Source organism: Adelges cooleyi, unplaced genomic scaffold, assembly GCF_023614345.1.
Source record: "Adelges cooleyi isolate 19-005CV unplaced genomic scaffold, UGA_ACOO_1.1 ACOO_flye_CR_arks_rails_tigmint_CR_PRNA_40, whole genome shotgun sequence".
In the NCBI taxonomy this organism is placed as follows: Eukaryota; Metazoa; Arthropoda; class Insecta; order Hemiptera; family Adelgidae; genus Adelges; species Adelges cooleyi.
The window spans coordinates 800,675-819,186 of NW_026096079.1; the positions used below are offsets into that span (position 1 = coordinate 800,675).

Below are 18,512 nucleotides of genomic sequence, written 5' to 3' on the forward strand. Positions count from 1 at the left end.
AACTGTCCAATGCCAAGTAAGTGCTAAGGCAACTTCTCGGACGTTGAAAACGGTGGAGCGGATTAAGCTTGTTAGGAACCAAAAAGCAGGGCCAAGAGGCCTTGGTTCTACCTTTTACTTTTCCGCTATAGTCTAAGCATCTTGATTTACAAAATTTCATTGGATTACATTTTTTCAGATTTTTTTTAGCAGAATATAAATATTATTTGAAGAAGAGTATCGAAGAATATCAAAGACCATAAAATAAATAACAAATATCCAGGATAGACTAATATTGGCTTCGGTATTATGTAGTTAATTATGTTGGTTCTAATTTCAGATAGATAAGCTTAAACATAAGGTTAGGCCTTGGTCTTATCTTCTACTTTCCCGCTCTAGTCTAAGCGTCTTAATTTACAAAATTTCTTTAGATCAGATTTTTTTAGTAAACAAATTTCTGTTAATTTATTTATTCAATAATTTGCATCGATTAGGACAGTCGTAAGCATAACTTTAGATCATAGGTATCTAAAATATACATTTTCATCTAACATTTATTTTAAATTTATTTAAAGTAAATAAATTTGGTATTATAAATTTTAGTTTGAATTTTCAATATTAAGACCTTGTTTAATTGCAGCCCCTAACTACAAGTACAGTTAAAACTTTTTTATCGTTACAGACTTTCGAAGAGCTTTATGCTTTATAAGAAATTACTGGAAGAACTGAAGCCAAACTTAAGTGTGGTTGTACTATAACCAACCTAAAATAAAAATGTAATATTGCTAGATCACTTGAAAAGTCCTCTACCTGCCTGTGAAAATCCCGTCAAAATCGGTTCGGCGTGTGAAATTTAATAGAAAATAGTTAATAAATTTATATGGTATTTTGTTGTTATCTGAAAGATGGATAAAGCGATTCAAAGTTCTTGGCTTGCTTACTCTTAAATAAAGAAAATTCCTAAAAAAATGTTGTTTTAGTAAGAGACAAAACCACAAAGATTCCCATTGACTCACCAACGCCAATCAACAATTATTTGACTTAACCCCAATAAACATGAATGAACAACTAAAACACCTTCGACAACATTAAATGAAACTTTTAAAAGCAATAATTATTTAAGCATTAAATATCTTATTAGCATTTGTGGTAGTTGTGTCGCAATAGTGATGAAACTTCAAATTTTTTTATAAGGGTTTTCTCTTAGTTAAATGTAATTTTAATTAGATTCACTCTAGTATTCACAATAGTTGGTCTGTGCCATTTTCGGAAACTTGATTCGGGTAAACTGCCTCGATTAAAATAATTTTTATAGGTGAGATGTCTTTAAACATACCACTTCATTAGACAAATTCATTATAGTGTTATTAAAGTTAGCTCATCGTTGTGTCCCTTTTGTTATACTACTCGATCGAGTCAACCCTTTGACTAAATGCGTTTTGTTTGTTAAGAAGGACAGATTTACTCGGTTTGATTTAAACCATAATTTATTATAAACGTTTTTTAGTAAGCGTGTACTGGTTGGTATATCTTCCAATATATCTGGCCAAGTACTACCCGATTTTGTTTTGCGATTGAAAAACAATAAAAATGTATGTAATTTTATATGTATCTAATTTTGTCTAGTCTCAGAATTGTTCAACATAAACATGTACAGCGTACACTCTGTATGTTACTTTTAATGAAAATTGGCTGGGTGGCAGCTCACAAGTAGTAAGGAACATGCCGTGTGAACTACACGGGTAATGAATAAAATAGAAATTATACCTAACATAATATTATATTATAATGATATAGAAAATATAATTTAAAAATATTCATTTATAAAAAAAAATCCAATAAACATAGTCAAATATAATGAAAATTAGCATTTAATAGACTTTAAACTCGATAACAATCAAGGCTCCTTAAGTCTTCACTTAACACCATTTAAACTAAAATGTAAGATCTAGAAGTTATAAAACTAACCTCGTTATAATCGACTGCAGCGTATTTGTATCTGTATTGAATTTTTTCGATTCCTACATAATTGGTTGGCTTCTATAATTGTGAACACGCCATTAAGGATCTTCCGTAATCATCTTAAAGCCCCTAATTTAAAAAGTTATAATATCAAATTGTATAAAAAATAAATCTTTCGTTTGAAAATTACATTATTTTACATACATATTAAAGCATCAAACTATTTCTAACGATCAATATATTTTATATTAAGAACTACCATGGCAACAACAATATTATAGGTCCCACATAAAAGAAATTATATTATGAAAAGTTTTAAAAAAGAAATTACAAATTTTACATAGAAACATCTGATTTTGTATAGAGTCAAATCTAGTATACATAAAAAACAATTTAAAGTCAATTTTTAATTTAGGCCTTTAAAACTAGTTCAATGTTGTTCAAAATCAAGGAAATGACAAATAAAATAAGAAAATGTCATATTATAGAATAGTATGATAGTTGGACTCTTATTGTGGTAAACCTAAGGGTTTTTCTTGTAAGAATAGTCCTGTAAGGATTTTAATTCAACCAATATCAAGACATAACGTACTACGTTTGATACATTGTTGTTATAGGTATCCACAATACACCAGACATTCGATATTTTAGCCTATCGGCCTCTAGACATTACGTTCTCTTTTAAACCATCGCTTACTAAACCCTTAAGTATGTAAAACCGGACACTTGATTTTTAACTGTCTGAATTTATACATTTCTTTTAATTTAATGATGCAAGGAGCGCCAGCTACTGAAATTTTTATAGGTACATAGATCGTTTCTGATCCGACAAATAGCTAGACACACTACAGTTAAACAGTTAGCTTGGAAAATATTTTCTTGAACCTAGGTATGAATTCTGATAGCTAGATATATATGATACCTATATATAGACATATAAATGTAGGTACTATGAATTATAACGACATTACTTTAAGACACAATGCGTTGGCCCGACACCCCCCTCGGTACCGCTGTTCATTAACTTCCACATACCGTGGCCGGCGTGTAAGAATAGGAGATTTATTCGACTAATATCTAGATATATAATACAGATGAGTACTACGTTTTAAAAAATTTTGTTTCAAATAGGTATACCATACCAGACCATTTAGCCGACTGACCTCTAGACATTTTTATCTGTTTTCAACTCATAAAGTTAAGCGGGATGACACCACTTTACTTAAACTTAATTTTAAACCTGTAACCTCCTCCCAGACTGTAGCCTACAAACCTAGGATATTTTTAGTTAGCGGAGCGAGCAAGCGCCAAAACACTCGGATCAATCGAGAGGTGCGGGTTCGATCGGAGCGTGCGATCCAATTTTTTGTTTTGTTTTTATTTTATTTTAATGTTTAGAAACAGTTGAAGCCTCAAAAACATTAATTTAACTTGGCCTATCCGCTTCTAAATGCAAAAAACCCATACTATGTTTAAAATAAGAAGCGACCTCGGCGGCTATCTAAAAAGCACCGGACACTCGCTTTTTAACCGACTAACCTCTAGACATTCAATTTGAATTTAAACCATTTTTTACTCTAATCGGTGAGTAAGCAGAACTGGACACTCGCCTTATAACCTCTAGACTTTCAAATTTAATTTAGACCATATTTTTACTTTAATCGTTAAGCAGCACTGGGCACTCGCTTCTTTAGCAGATCTGTTTCTTTTCCTACAAGTATCTAGACTTAGGTGGACGAGGCACCTAACACTACGCTTAACAATTCTTATCAGTACTTAAGCAATAGTGATTAGTGCCCTTGCCCAACGCCGTAACCGGGCACCCCCATCGGAATCTGTGACCTACCCGGTCGCCTGCCAGCTACTAGTAACGTTAATATTATATCATCTTCTATCCAATGTTCAATAATTTATTGTCAAATAGGCAACGATCGGACAACCAACAAAATATGTTGAATTGATCCACAACGATAAATTTAATGATCTATAACGTGCACACAATTCCTGCTGGCCCATTTGTAACATCGATGTCGAACGAGTGAGAGTTTAATACCAAATGAATTGACCTTCTAGTTGAGTCATTGATATTTTTATGCTGACGCAACGCATGTTTCTCATAGATAAAATAATCGAATCATGTTAAAAATCGGTGTTTATTTGAAAAAATAGAGATTTTGTTGAGAACCTTACATAATAAATACGACACCGGCTATTGTAAATGGATTTTTTATTCGTACACACATATGTTATATTTAAAAAAAACAAATCATACAAATATACGTTGTAAGTACCTATTCTAAAAAAAGCTATATATACATATATTAATATATAATTTGTTTCACAGTGGGCAGGAGAAACCACAGTAAAGCCAAAAGACACGCCAAAGACAACCGGCTACGTTATTAACCAGAGTAAATTATAATATTTGTAGATTAATTCTATAGTAGATTAATCCTATTATCGGGATTGTACACCATCTCGTTTTTACAACTTGCTGAACCGTTATAATAACAGAAAGTGTTAGAATTATCTGTAGACTTTAATTAGTTATGCCTAAACGTTAGGTCATGTTAAACTAATCACCCGGTACATTTGTAATAAAATAAAATAAAAATGTATTATTTTTTTTTTAATTTCAGATGGTGGTATTTTCAATAGAATAATAATAATTCAAAAGTAAGTTACTTAGTATTGTTAGTATATTATATAGTAATACGAATATTACTCAACAGATTGCATATTAAAAACTTATTGCATACTAAACCGATTGCATATTAAATACATTATTATTTTTGTATAACAAAAAATATATTTTTTTTTTTTCAAGACACCTTGATTATTATTTTTATCGTTAATTTAGATCACTGGAGTTAACGTTTGAATTACATGTTACCGCGATTAAGGACTGTTTCCGTGAAACACCCAAATTAATATTTTTATTGTTTAGTGCCATGTTCAACACCTTTCCTATTAATGGACTTATAATTTTATGATTATCTCAATCGAGTATATCTAAAATTTATCCAATGAATTGGTTGGTTTTTTATGTTCTGCTAGAAATTGCCTTATAATAAAATCTGTCATAAGTGTAAGGAGGCTATTTGCCCATCCGTTCTAACTTAGCAGAAATAATAAAATTTTCAGAATATTAATTTGTTTAGCGTCCTAATACAAATTATTTTCAATATAATATAATGTCTCGGTCATTATTCCGGACGATTAAAATAAAATAACCACAAAATAATACTAAACTACGATTCAAATTGTATTTATTTAAATAGCTTAACAGAGTACTCTGAGATTTCTGGAAAATTGATTAGGATTAGTTAAAAAGAAAAGCAATCAGATTCTCGTTCTAACATCCTTGTGTTAATCAATTCCAAGCCTAACAAGATATATATAACGTGTATATATATATATAAATATTTTCATAAAATTGGTATAGCAAAGTGGGAAAATAAAAGCATGAATAAATCCGCAGATCGGTAAGCTTCCTTTTAAGCATAAAAAGTGGCCCTTCTTAGGCGTTCAATAAGTGAGTAATATTCAACTCGAGCCGGCAACTCTAACAGAATGGCGAACATATTATATTTATTTATATATATATATATTTTTTTTATACGCTACATATTATTTAAACTATTATTAAATATATATGTATTATAAAAAACAGCATTTTACTTATTAACTTATAATTTTAATTTTTTTTTTCTATAGGCAACACTCGGAACCTCGCCAAGATTGCCACATTTATAGTTATTTATTTACTTCTAAATTTGTATATATATATATTTTTTTCTAAATAAAAGTTACTTGGTTATAAGTCATTAATCACAACTGATTTAATTATTTAAATCCTTGAACAACTATTAGTGCCATTTCTTTCATTTGCTTTTAGGAATGTTATAAATTTTAGCCAACACGGCTTTACTAAAGGTAAATCAATAGAAACTAACTTATTATGTTTTTATAATGAGTTAGTGAGTTCTGCGGAACTAGGGTTCCAAACTTAGCATTTTATCTTATCATTATTTTGTTAATGTGAAAGAAAACACACATCAGAAATGTCAATAATTATGTAAATTGTAATTTAAACCTACATATTTGTTACTGATACTCTGTTATTTATTTTAAAACTTAATATTATTCATCAATAAATAAGTTTTTGATCTACTTCAAGAAGCTTACAGGTATGGATTTTATTAAGGATGAATCTTTATTATCTAATCACACGAAACCCTACTTAAATGGCTGGGCACGCTGCCTTATTTTGTATTCGTAAAATAAGTACGATTACATCACTAACTACTTAATTTTTCCATTGACAATCAGTTTACAAAAAATAAATATTGAGGTTAATTTTTTAAAATAATATATAGCAATAAATCATACCTCTAGCAGTGCAGTTAGGTTTTATACATGTCAACGGTTAAAGGTCTAACTTTTTTAACTTTATAAAAAAAACCGTCATTGACGTGGTTCAGTTTGCTGTTTTTTTTTGAAACCCATCAACAATTTCAAATTCCATTTTCAAAAAATTGGAATGAGGCGTATGTGCGAGATGTATTCGGGATCTTGAGAAAAATACGAATGAACTATGAAAACGAATTAGGTAGATGTGGATTTTTGGTTTCAGTTTTTTTTTTTTTAATTTATTAATAATTCTCGCCTTTTTTGTTGTTAGTATTTATATAAATATATGTACATAGTGAGGGACAGAAGATTAAAAAAATAACGCACGTACAAGATACGAAATATCTAATAATGGTATACAGAACGTGCACAAAAAGACCCAAAAATGTTTGGTTGTCAATGTGTGTTTGGCACACTCTGTATATTATATCATCTTCATAACCAAAACAAAAAATAAAAGCCACCACTTCGGCGCCAGAGCATAGACAGACGGAAGGGCGAGGAGTGGCTACGGGTGTCCCCAAATTGTTTTGACTAGAACAATAATAAATCTCCAAAAATTCGTCGGTAACCGATGCGAATTATTTCAATAAAAAATATATAAAAATATTTGTATACATTATTTTTAAACAATTATTACAGATTATTTAAATTAAAGTCTATTTTTTTTAATAAATTTAGAATTTGTTAATCGTACAGTTTTTTTAAAAAGTATAAATACTTAAATTCATTTATATTTTATAATAAAAACTAATAGGATAGCATCAGCACAAGGTTATCTTACTTTAAGAACAGCACAATTCATAATACAAGTTTAAAGTTACATATTCTTATAATAATATCATTCATGTACGTTTAAATTATACAATTGGAATAGTAAAAATAAAAATAACAGAAAAAAAACGTTGGATATAACGTTGTTTTGTTTTTTTTTGTCTTCTTTTATCATGTATAATTATTATTTTAGTTTTATATGTATTTAGAATATTATTTTAAATCTATAAAATTGTAATTTAATTCATTTATTTTGTTAATAATCATATTATATTTCAATAACTCTCTATCTCCAACACAAGCTTAGCTTAAAGGAGATAGATAATCGAAAATGTTAACTTTTATAATAATTTATGTATATATTTTTCTCTTCGATTAATAAAAAAAAAAAAAAAATATCTAAAATGTTTGTAACAGCACAGGTATATGCTATTATCAATCGTCATTCAAATATAATAATTGATGTTTAAACTAATTTTTTGTCAGTATGTTTTCCAGGTTCCATTATGTCAAGCTTAATTTGCCACTTTGATTTATTCAGTTCAAAAAAATATACAAATGAAGCAGTAATATACAGTATACCTTTTATGTAGATGCCTTTTGGCTGTCGATTTTTAAAATAATAACAATAATTATAAACTATGGCTGTAGGCCTATACAACCCACTCTTATAGTAATTATGACACTTAGGTATGTAAAAATATAAAAAAACTAGAAACATTAAATCGATTATTATATTGAAATTAAAATTACATTATATACATTAAATTTTAACGACTTTGTTTTCCATAATACACAATCATGGTACAAACGACCACATTGTATTTCAAGTCACTTCGTTCCACATTTGGTTGCACGTGTAGCTTGCCTAAAAAACAGATTTTTGATAAAATTGTACATTTAAGATTTATCTATGGACTAATTTTCAGACTTTAAACTCGAAAAACTTCACCAATATTTACCCATTTTAAGAAAAATAGTTTATGAGCATTTTTTGGTTAGCAAAAAAAGGGAAAATATCACTTTGGCCGTTGTCTTTTTGTAGCATTTTGTGGATGGTCAATTCTAAAAAAAAAAAAGCAAACATAAGTATATATTATACATCAAATAAGCATTGAGTGTCGCATGACAAAGCTTCAAACATAAAAGCACACAAGAAACAAAAAATCTGTCCAGCCAATTAGGAGTTTGAATACTTACACAATGACAGAAGAAATATTTATATATATATATAAAGACATAATGTTAGTGTTCACAATTTTTTCGAATGACTTTTCCAAAACGTACAGTGGGTGTTAAAAATGCCGTCTGAGTGAGAGTTTTGACTAAATCAAATAAGAAAATGTATAGGTAAATTACTTAGCAACTTAGAATATATTGGCCGGTCAATATAATAAACAAATATTATTCAATCACAAATTTCACATAGAGCTACCGATTACAGTATACAAAGTCAATGAGATTTTAAGAATAATTGCGTGGAGGAATAAAACAAATTTATAAAAATGATGTCAACAATTCTTTTTTTTATAAAAAAGTACATTTTTTCAAATTTTCTCCAGGCCCAGTCAACCAACTTAACCTTGTCATAATATGATTATGCCAATATTTAATTTAATATAAATCGTTTTTATGAACAGATCAATTAGATGTATTCCTTGAGGGCTAGTAGGGAGGGCCAGATATAATAATATAATTTTTATTTATGTTAATTATTCTTTCTTTCGAGTTCTTTTACTATTTTTATTGTTAAATTTAGTATAATAATTAATTGAATTACATGTTTTTCCACATTTATGCTTTTTATGGCATTTTATTTAGACATATTAAGTTAGGATTAACGTGTCCTACTTAAATAAAATGGCCGGAGATTAAGAAATTGGAATTTCATTAATCTATACACATAAATACCTAGTAGGAATACTTAATTCTTTGTTGTATAATAGCATGGTCCATAAGAGATGTTCAAAAGTATATGTATAATATTTTATTATAATTTAAAATTATAATAGCGTTTATAGGAATGATCCATGCATATTTGATTGTATAAAAGGACTGACGACATTCCGCATAAGCACGGTATGATATTCGTTCGAAAATCGACTTAAAAGTCTACTAACGGAACTCGTAGCCAACTTTCTTGTCAAATGTGTTCACTACTAGAAGAAGATAATAATTATATGAGTTGGGAAAAATATTTTGTTTAATTAGAGTGATCCAATGTTGATATGCTTATAAAATAACATATAGACATTAGTTGTATGTGACCATTAATTTGAATGTTATATATATTTATTAAGCAGAAAAAAATTATAGTAACATATAATAATATGTAAAAAAATCCCATTAGATCCGTACAGAAATTGGCCTTCGGGCGAGTGATGGCACTATTAACGACGCAAAAACCGTGATATCGACCACGACTGTTTTGGGCCGGCGTTGAAATCTACTTCAATAGGTGCCACTAATGTTATACGTTCAAACAGCTACAAAAAAAAAAGTTTTTAAAACGGTTTAAAAAAAACACTATTAGATTAATTATACTACTTCGTCTTTTTTTGAAGTTAGAACGGCAGTAACACGTATATACACTATCGGTCTGGGATCAAATTTCAACAACTGCCACGAACGAGCCGACTTCTTAGATTTATCCACAATAATTTCCCAATCTTTATCATTGACCGAAACATGTATAGTGTAACCACAGGCTCGGCCTTCGCCATCATTAAGTAGCATCCTATAAATAATTTTAATACTCATATAATCCTGATGTTATTGCCAGAGTCAACCATAAATTATTTTTCAAATAATAAAAAGTTGTGTTCCAAGCGTAAACAATATGACAATTAAATAATAGAAACCAAAGTACATGTTAAATGTTATTTAAGCGATTACCTCATTGAACTAAGCATATACGGTTGGGCGAGTTGAATTTGTAAACAATCTGGTTGTCTGATGACTATGGCCCAATCCATAGATGGTAAAGTAACATTGTACTTTGGTGCTAATAGGATTTCAATCAGTACATTAGAAAAATATGTTTTTGTTTTATATTAATCAAGGAATGAGTGAGTATTGTCCTTACCCACTAATCCGTTTTTGATTTCCACCAAGTGCAATTTTTCCGTATTGTACATGACTTTCAAAAAGTTAAAACTCTTATTACTAGTATTACTGGTGCCAACAATACGGATGTACCTAACAAATCTTCGGATAATCCACAAACGTTGAATTGACCGACAATGATAATTTGAATGATCTATTACACGCAACCAATTGTGGCTATCCATCGATACTTGAATGTAATAAGTGTAAGATCTAAATAATCAAATAATTCGATCAAATGAACGGTCGTGTAATTTTTTTTAAACAACGTTATAAAAGGGCAATTATTAGGAATAAATTAAATTCGCGAATAATCAAAACTATTATTATTGTATGATATTATTTGTGATAAAAATATTTTTTAGTTCAAATTTGTATTAAATTAAAATTATATTAAATCTTTGATTAAAAATATTGATAAGTGCACCATACTTTGCTTGTTTGTCGCTTAACTCCATTTCAATATAGTTTATATTCGATGGATGATTCAACATGATCATGGTACCGCCATCAATTTGAAAATGCTCTTTGGGTGTATCTCCAGCGAAATTCACATTAGGTTCTAAAGAATATAGTAGTTGGTACTAACATAATTTGCTAAATAAAGGAATAGGCTTACCTAGTCGTCCTTGATCTTTAAATTCTTGTGGGAGGGACTCTATACTCAATTTTATGACATCCAAAATACTCGAATCCGAACTAACCAGCTCTGATCGCCTAACTTCTGACAGTTCTTCATCTTCCATAAGCTGATATCTGACTGCAGATAAAATTTTGGTTTTAGCTTCAGCATCAATTTCGTCTTTTTTTTTTTTTTATCCAGCGACATACCGCACGGAATATATCCAATTCGTTAGCATACGCCGTGTCACGATTGAGAATTAGAAGTAATGCTTCCTAAAAAAAAAAAATTCTGTCACAACTGGTTACCTAACACGAGAAATACTGATATTTATTATGGAAATATCGTTACGGGCGTCAAAGAAAGAGAATCTTCAGATTGCAATACGTCCAAAGCATGAATGTCGATAAAATTGAGTGATTCGATTTCGAGTTCTTTGATTTGATAGTAAAGTGCCACAACAAACAACGAACTTGCATTGTGTTCATCGATTTTACTCAGTAAATACTCGGACAGTGAAAATTGTAAGTTTGAAAAGCGATATACATTCGAGAGAATTAATAATTCCACAATAACTTTACTCTAAAATTTTTAATAAAACATGTGTATTTGGACAATCGTTTTCTGAATAATATTTTTTTTCTTCAATTTAACACATAAATTACAACCGATTGACCGAACGATCCTTAAAAAAACGCACAACCTTGAAAAAGGTACTTTTTTGGTCTTTAAATACCGGTCATCTAAGTCGACTATAATTTACCTGTAGAGTACTTAAATCCACTCTACCAGAATAAATATATTTAAGAAGAACTTTGACTGAGGTTGCTGATCCTTCTTTTATTGGCACCTCCTTTAGACGGGAATCTTTATGATCTCCAAACAGCAATGCGCTAAAAAATATACACAATATAAGTACAAAAATTCATTATATTCGCTACAACCAGTAAGACACATTGAATGAGATACAACAAGGGTGGTTTCACACTAACTCTCATTTAAAATTTACTCTCGTTTAATCTGAGTTGGTTAGATCATATTGATCAGCTATAAAATAAGTAATACGATCAGTTTAAACACTTACTATACCTATTGGTTAACAATAAACGGTTTATATGATTAATTTAATATTAGACAAGTAAACTAAACATTATACCTTTTCTTTTGTATGACTTTTACAAAACATAAAAAATCTAAAGCCACCCAATGCCCATGTGTTTTTTTTCAAAAACACTAAGGCTAGGTAATTAGAAAATTGATGAAAAAAATAACAAAACTATTTAGAAAAATATAATTGACACATTTGTATATGTTATGCTTATAAAGGTATTATTACTGAGAGAATAATATACTAAATGAGAAGATTTAATTACCTGAAATAATCACTGCGTGAGGCTAACACAATACGATGGGCGTGAAATCGTTTTTTATCTACAACTAAAACAACATCAGAATACCTAAAAAAAAATATTGAAATATATAATTAATACACTTATGAAGACTAAACATGAATAATGATCTATGTATAATATTCGCTCCAAGATAAAAAACTTTTACTTTATATAATCAACTAGTGGAAGAACTAAATCATATGTGTAAATCTAAAGTAATAATAAGGTAACGATTCCTATAGAATGAGTTAATTCACTTGTCCTTGTAACTCTACTGAAAAATAATGATGCCATTAGATGATAGTCGCAGTTAGCAAACTAATTATTCAATTTCTTCTATAGTTCTTAAACAGCAAAAGGTAGTAATTAGACATGGTAAGAAAATAGTAAAACTTAAAAGATATTTATGTTAATTGTTGATAATTTTTATGATTTGAATATTTGTATCTTTTATCTTTTTCTTGTTCTTCATTAATATGTTTTATTTTATTACCTTATTTGTTTTTATATGTGATAATATTATATTTTATGTCTAGAATGTTTTGTTTATGAGAATTATTTTAATTTACTAGATTGTATTCTTTTTTATTTTTTTAGAGGGCATGTTAAAGTAGGCAACACTGTTACAGTGTTATCATACAATATCATAAATATATATATATATATATAACTCTCGGTACACACACGTAAAGTTGTAACTATTAAATAAAATGTAATGTTCTGAATAAATAAAAACCACCAGTCTTTTTTACCTATTGAATCTTATATATTATTATATATATATATAATAAAATGTCGTAATAAAACACATACTTTTCATTTTCATACAAATTGCTAATGTCATTGACCAAAAAGTGAACGTGGTCGATTTGCTCAGAACCTGGCGGATTGGAGGAAGACCCGGTAGGATTAGAAATTGCTGAAAAATAAAACATATTTTGCAAACGAATATGAATAGTTTATTTACGACATGACTTAGCATCCAGCCTTTTGATTAAGTATTTTTTTAATTGTTTAAATAAAATAGAAATTATAGTTTTACTGCGCAATTGTATTATAGTTTTATAATTGTAAAATAATCTAACAATTTTAGCACTCAATATAAAATTAAGAACAGAGTTTGAAAACCTTCTAAGAAACTTGTTAAAAATTATCTAATGAGACTCCACAAGATTTTTTTTAGAGCTTATCTTAGACATTATAACTTGTCAGCAAGAAGGTTTGTGAATATTAAATTAAATACTTATTGGGCCATCGTTTAGTGAGCTAGTTTTAGATAATTTTCATAATTATTGTGTGCAGAACTAGCCGCTTAAGGTTAAATACTACGATTATAAGAAGACGATTATTTATGTAGACCCATATGAAATATATTACATACCTGGAGCTGACTTTAAAACGATGAGCGCCATAAAATAAACAAACATCATTGTGTTATACGTGTTAATATGGTTTATGAATTCTATACAAAACACTTAGAAAAAAACAATGCGCCGTCCACAGATATTGTAAACCAACCGATATGTATATTGTTTTATTGAAAATACCCCAGTATATTTTTTTTCGTACACTTAACAAAGTTTTTAAACAAATAATTGTGTACACAAGTGGTGTAAGTATTTTGTGCAACGCGGGAATGAATTTTATCATACAATAGCAAACTTAAAAACCGCGAAAATACGAATATAGGACACATTCAAGTAAAAAACATATTAACCAATTAAACAGAATTTCAATTTTTAGAAAATCAATGAAATGGAGAACGATGTATAAGCATACCTATTTTAAATATCTTCACTACTAGAAGAATGTAATACATACGATCCAATATCTTAAATGAGTTGGAAAAAAAAATTTGCTTAATTACAGACATTCGTGAACCAATACTGATATGTTTATAAAATAATATATAGACATAAGTTTTATGTGACCAGTAATTTGAATGTTATATATATTTATTAAGCAGAAAAAAATTATTGTAACATATCACAAAATGTAAAAAAAATCTAATAGATCCGTATAGAAGTAGGCCTTCGTGCGAGTGATGGCGCTATTGAGGACGTATGAGCTGCGGTATCGACCACTACTGTTCTGGGATAGCGTTAAAATCTACTCCAGCAGGTGCCAACAAAGCTATACGTTTAAACAGCTAAAAAAAACAATTTTTTAAACAGTTTAAAACAACACTATTAGATTATTTTTATTACTTTGTCATTTTCTGAAGTGCGAACGGCAGTAACACGTATATACACTATCGGTCTTGGATCAAATTTTAACAACTGCCACGATAGGGTCGACTCCTTAGATTTATCTACAATAATATCCCAATCTTCATCATTGACCGAAACATGAATAGTGTAACCACAGGCTCGGCTTTCGCCATGATTAAGCAGTATCCTATAAATAATTATAATACTCCTGATCTTATTGCCAGAGTCGAACATAAATTCTTTTTAAAAAAATTAAAAGTTGTATTCCAGGCGCAAACAATATAACAAACAAACAATAGAAACCAAAGTATATGTTAAATGTTATTTAAGCGATTACCTCATTGAACTAAGCATATACGGTTGGGCGAGTTGAATTTGTAAACAATCTGGTTGTCTGATGACTATGGCCCAATCCATAGATGTTAAAGTAACATTGTACTTTGGTGCTAATAGGATTTAAATCAGTACATTAGAAAAATATGTTTTTGTTTTATATTAATCAAGGAATGAGTGAGTATTGTCCTTACCCACTAATCCGTTTTTGATTTCCACCCAGTGCAATTTTTCCGTATTGTACATGACTTTCAAAAAATTAAAACTCTTATTACTAGTATTATTGGTGCCAACAATACGGATGTACCTAACAAATCTTCGGATAATCCACAAACGTTGAATTGACCGACAATGATAATTTGAATGATCTATTACACGCAACCAATTGTGGCTATCCATCGATACTTGAATGTAATAAGTGTAAGATCTAAATAATCAAATAATTCGATCAAATGAACGGTCGTGTAATTTTTTATAAACAAAGTTATAAAAGGGCAATTATTTTTAAATAGTTCGATGCTTAAACAACATGTTTTTGATTATGGATAAAAAACCCGTATTTTATTTGAGAATAAATTTAATTCTTGAATTATCAAAACTATTATTATTGTATGATATTATTTGTGATAAAAATATTTTTTAGTTCAAATTTGTATTAAATTAAAATTATATTAAATCTTTGATTAAAAATATTGATAAGTGCACCATACTTTGCTTGTTTGTCGCTTAACTCCATTTCAATATAGTTTATTTTCGATGGATGATCTAACGTGATCATGGTACCGCCATCAATTTGGCAAAGCTTTTTGGGCGTGTCTTCAGCGAAATTCACATTAGGTTCTAAAGAATATAGTAGTTGGTACTAACATAATTTAATAAATAAAGGAATAGGCTTACCTAGTCGTCCTTGATCTTTAAATTCTTGTGGGAGGGACTCTATACTCAATTTTATGACATCCAAAATACTCGAATCCGAACTAACCAGCTCTGATCGCCTAACTTCGGACAGTTCTTCATCATCCATAAGCTGATATCTGACAGCTGATAAAATTTTGGTTTTAGCTTCAGCATCAATTTCGTCTTTTTTTTTTTTTATCCAGCGACAAACCGCACGGAATATATCCAAATCATTAGCATACACCATGTCACGATTGAGAATTAGAAGTAATGCTTCCTAAAAAAAAAATTATTCTGTCACCACTGGTTACCTAACACGAGAAATACTGATATTTAATATGCAAATATCTTTACGGGCGTCAAAGAAAGCGAATCTTCAGATTGCAATACGTCCAAAGCATGAATGTCGATAAAATTGAGTGATTCGATTTCGAGTTCTTTGATTTGATAGTAAAGTGCCACAACAAACAACGAACTTGCATTGTGTTCATCGATTTTACTCAGTAAATACTCGGACAGTGAAAATTGTAAGTTTGAAAAACGATATACATTCGAGAGAATTAATAATTCCACAATAACTTTACTCTAAAAATTTTAAAAAAACATGTGTATTTGGACAATTGTTTTCTGAATAATATTTTTTTTCTTCAATTTAACACATAAATTACAACCGATTGACCGAACGATCCTTAAAAAAACGCACAACCTGAAAAATGGTACTTTTTTGGTCTTTAAATACCGGTCATTTAAGTCGACTTTAATTTACCTCTAGAGTACTTAAATCCACTCTACCAGAATATATATATTTAAGAAGAACATTGACTGAGGTTGCTGATCCTTCTTTTATTGGCACCTCCTTTAGACGGGAATCTTTATGATCTCCAAACAGCAATGCGCTAAAAAATATACACAATATAAGTACAAAAATGCATTATATTCGCTATTTAAAAAAATAATATTGACAAATTTGTATGTGTTGTGCTTATTAGGGTATTAATACTAAGAGAATACTATACTAATTGATAAGATTTTATTACCTGAAATAATCACTGCGTGATGCTAACACACTACGATGGGCATGAAATCGTTTTTCATCTACAACTAAAACAACATCAGAATACCTAAAATAAATATTAAATTAGATAATTAATATACTTATGAATACTAAACATGAATATTGATTTATGTATAATATCCTATCTTTACAAATTATACAGAGCAGTTAAAAAAAAAAAAGTTTTGTTAAAAACCGGTTTTGTTTTTTTGTATATTTAATATATCATTTTGATAAAGTATATGTATTTGTTATCCTTATTGAAGGTAGTGTTTCAGCGATAGCTGTTTAAGTATAATCAATGATGTTGATGTTAAAAGTCATTATTTGTGTCTAGCGAGTGAATACAGAAATCTTTCCTTAATTTTATTGGGGAACCGTCACTAAAATTATTAAGAGCATGTTATGTGAATTTGACAAGCTTCAGGAGAGTCTAATTAAAGTTGCCTTAATAATTGGTCATCATAATAAGTGGCTACATATTAAACAAAACTTAGGCCTAGACAGCGTTCTATTCATATACATATTGATCACTATGTCCAACCCATAACAGACGCTTCAAGATTAATAACTTTTTCTTTTATAATCAACTAATTGAATAACTAAACAATATGTGCAAATCTAAAGTAATAAAAAAGGTAACGATTCCTATAGAATTAGTTAATTCACTTGTCCTTGTAACTCTACTGAAAATAATGATGCCATTAGATGATAGTTGCAGTAAGCAAACTAATTATTCAAATTCTCCTATAGCTGTTCTTAAACAGCATGAGGTAGTAAAACAGACATGATTAGAAAATAGTAAAACTTAAGAGATATTTATTTATATTAATTGTTAATAAGATTTATGTTTTGAGTATTTGTATCTTTTTTATTTACTAGATTTTATTCTTTTTTTTTTAGAGGGTATGTTATAGTAGGCAACACTGTTACAGTGTTATCATACAATATCATATATTGTTAAATAACTCTCGGCACACATACGTAAAGTTGTAACTATTAAATAAAATGTAATGTTCTGAATAAATAAAAACCACCAGTCTATTACCTATTGAATCTTATAAATTATTATATATTTATATTATAAAATGTCGTAATATAACACATACTTTTCATTTTCATACAAATTGCTAATGTCGTTGACCAAAGAGGGAACGTGATCGATTTGCTCAGAACCGGGTGGATTAGAGGAAGACGATGCATAACCGGTAGGATTAGAAAATGCTAAAAAATAAAACACATTTTGCAAACGAATTTAAATAGTTTATTTACGACATGACTTAGCATCCAGCCGTTTGGTTAAGCATTTTTAAAATTTGTTAAAAATAAAAATTATAGTTTGGGACAGAGTTTGAAAACCTTACTATAAACTTGTTAAGCAATATCTAACTACGATAATTATCATAATTATTGTGTTCAGAACTTGCCGCTTAAGATGAAATACTTCGATTATAAGAAGACAATTATTTATGTAGACGGATATGAAATATTCTACATACCTGGAGCTGACCTTAAAACGATGAGCGCAATAAAATAAACAAACGTCATTGTGTTATACGTGTTAAAATGGTTTATAAGTTCTATACAAAACACTTAGAAAAAAACAATGCGCCGTCCACAGATATTGTAAGCCAACCGATATAGATATATATTGTTTTATTGAAAATACCCCAGTATATTTTTTTTTCGTACACTTAACAAAGTTTTTAAACAATCAATTGTGTACACAACTGGTGTACCTACGTATTTTGTGTAACACGGGAATGATTTTT

The 18,512-nt window shown here is 29.1% G+C and overlaps 2 protein-coding genes across 2 annotated transcripts; both read right to left on the reverse strand.

Moving 5' to 3' along the window:
- Positions 1 to 9,518: 9,518 nt before the first annotated feature.
- Positions 9,519 to 13,740, reverse strand: LOC126841645 (BTB/POZ domain-containing protein 9-like). The gene is made up of 12 exons (XM_050578226.1): positions 13,628 to 13,740; positions 13,060 to 13,165; positions 12,229 to 12,312; positions 11,619 to 11,748; positions 11,207 to 11,437; positions 11,070 to 11,130; positions 10,853 to 10,993; positions 10,666 to 10,795; positions 10,214 to 10,446; positions 10,024 to 10,132; positions 9,676 to 9,865; positions 9,519 to 9,614 (listed from the first exon to the last, which is right to left on the reverse strand). The coding sequence occupies exons 1-12, from the start codon at positions 13,674 to 13,676 to the stop codon at positions 9,519 to 9,521; spliced, it is 1,560 nt and encodes a 519-aa protein (XP_050434183.1). The 5' UTR covers positions 13,677 to 13,740.
- A 589-nt stretch (positions 13,741 to 14,329) lies between these two features.
- On the reverse strand, positions 14,330 to 18,288 carry LOC126841646 (BTB/POZ domain-containing protein 9-like). Its single transcript, XM_050578227.1, has 11 exons — positions 18,240 to 18,288; positions 17,850 to 17,964; positions 16,724 to 16,807; positions 16,453 to 16,582; positions 16,041 to 16,271; positions 15,687 to 15,963; positions 15,500 to 15,629; positions 14,984 to 15,216; positions 14,794 to 14,902; positions 14,454 to 14,643; positions 14,330 to 14,395 (listed from the first exon to the last, which is right to left on the reverse strand). The coding sequence occupies exons 1-11, from the start codon at positions 18,286 to 18,288 to the stop codon at positions 14,330 to 14,332; spliced, it is 1,614 nt and encodes a 537-aa protein (XP_050434184.1).
- Positions 18,289 to 18,512: the final 224 nt, after the last annotated feature.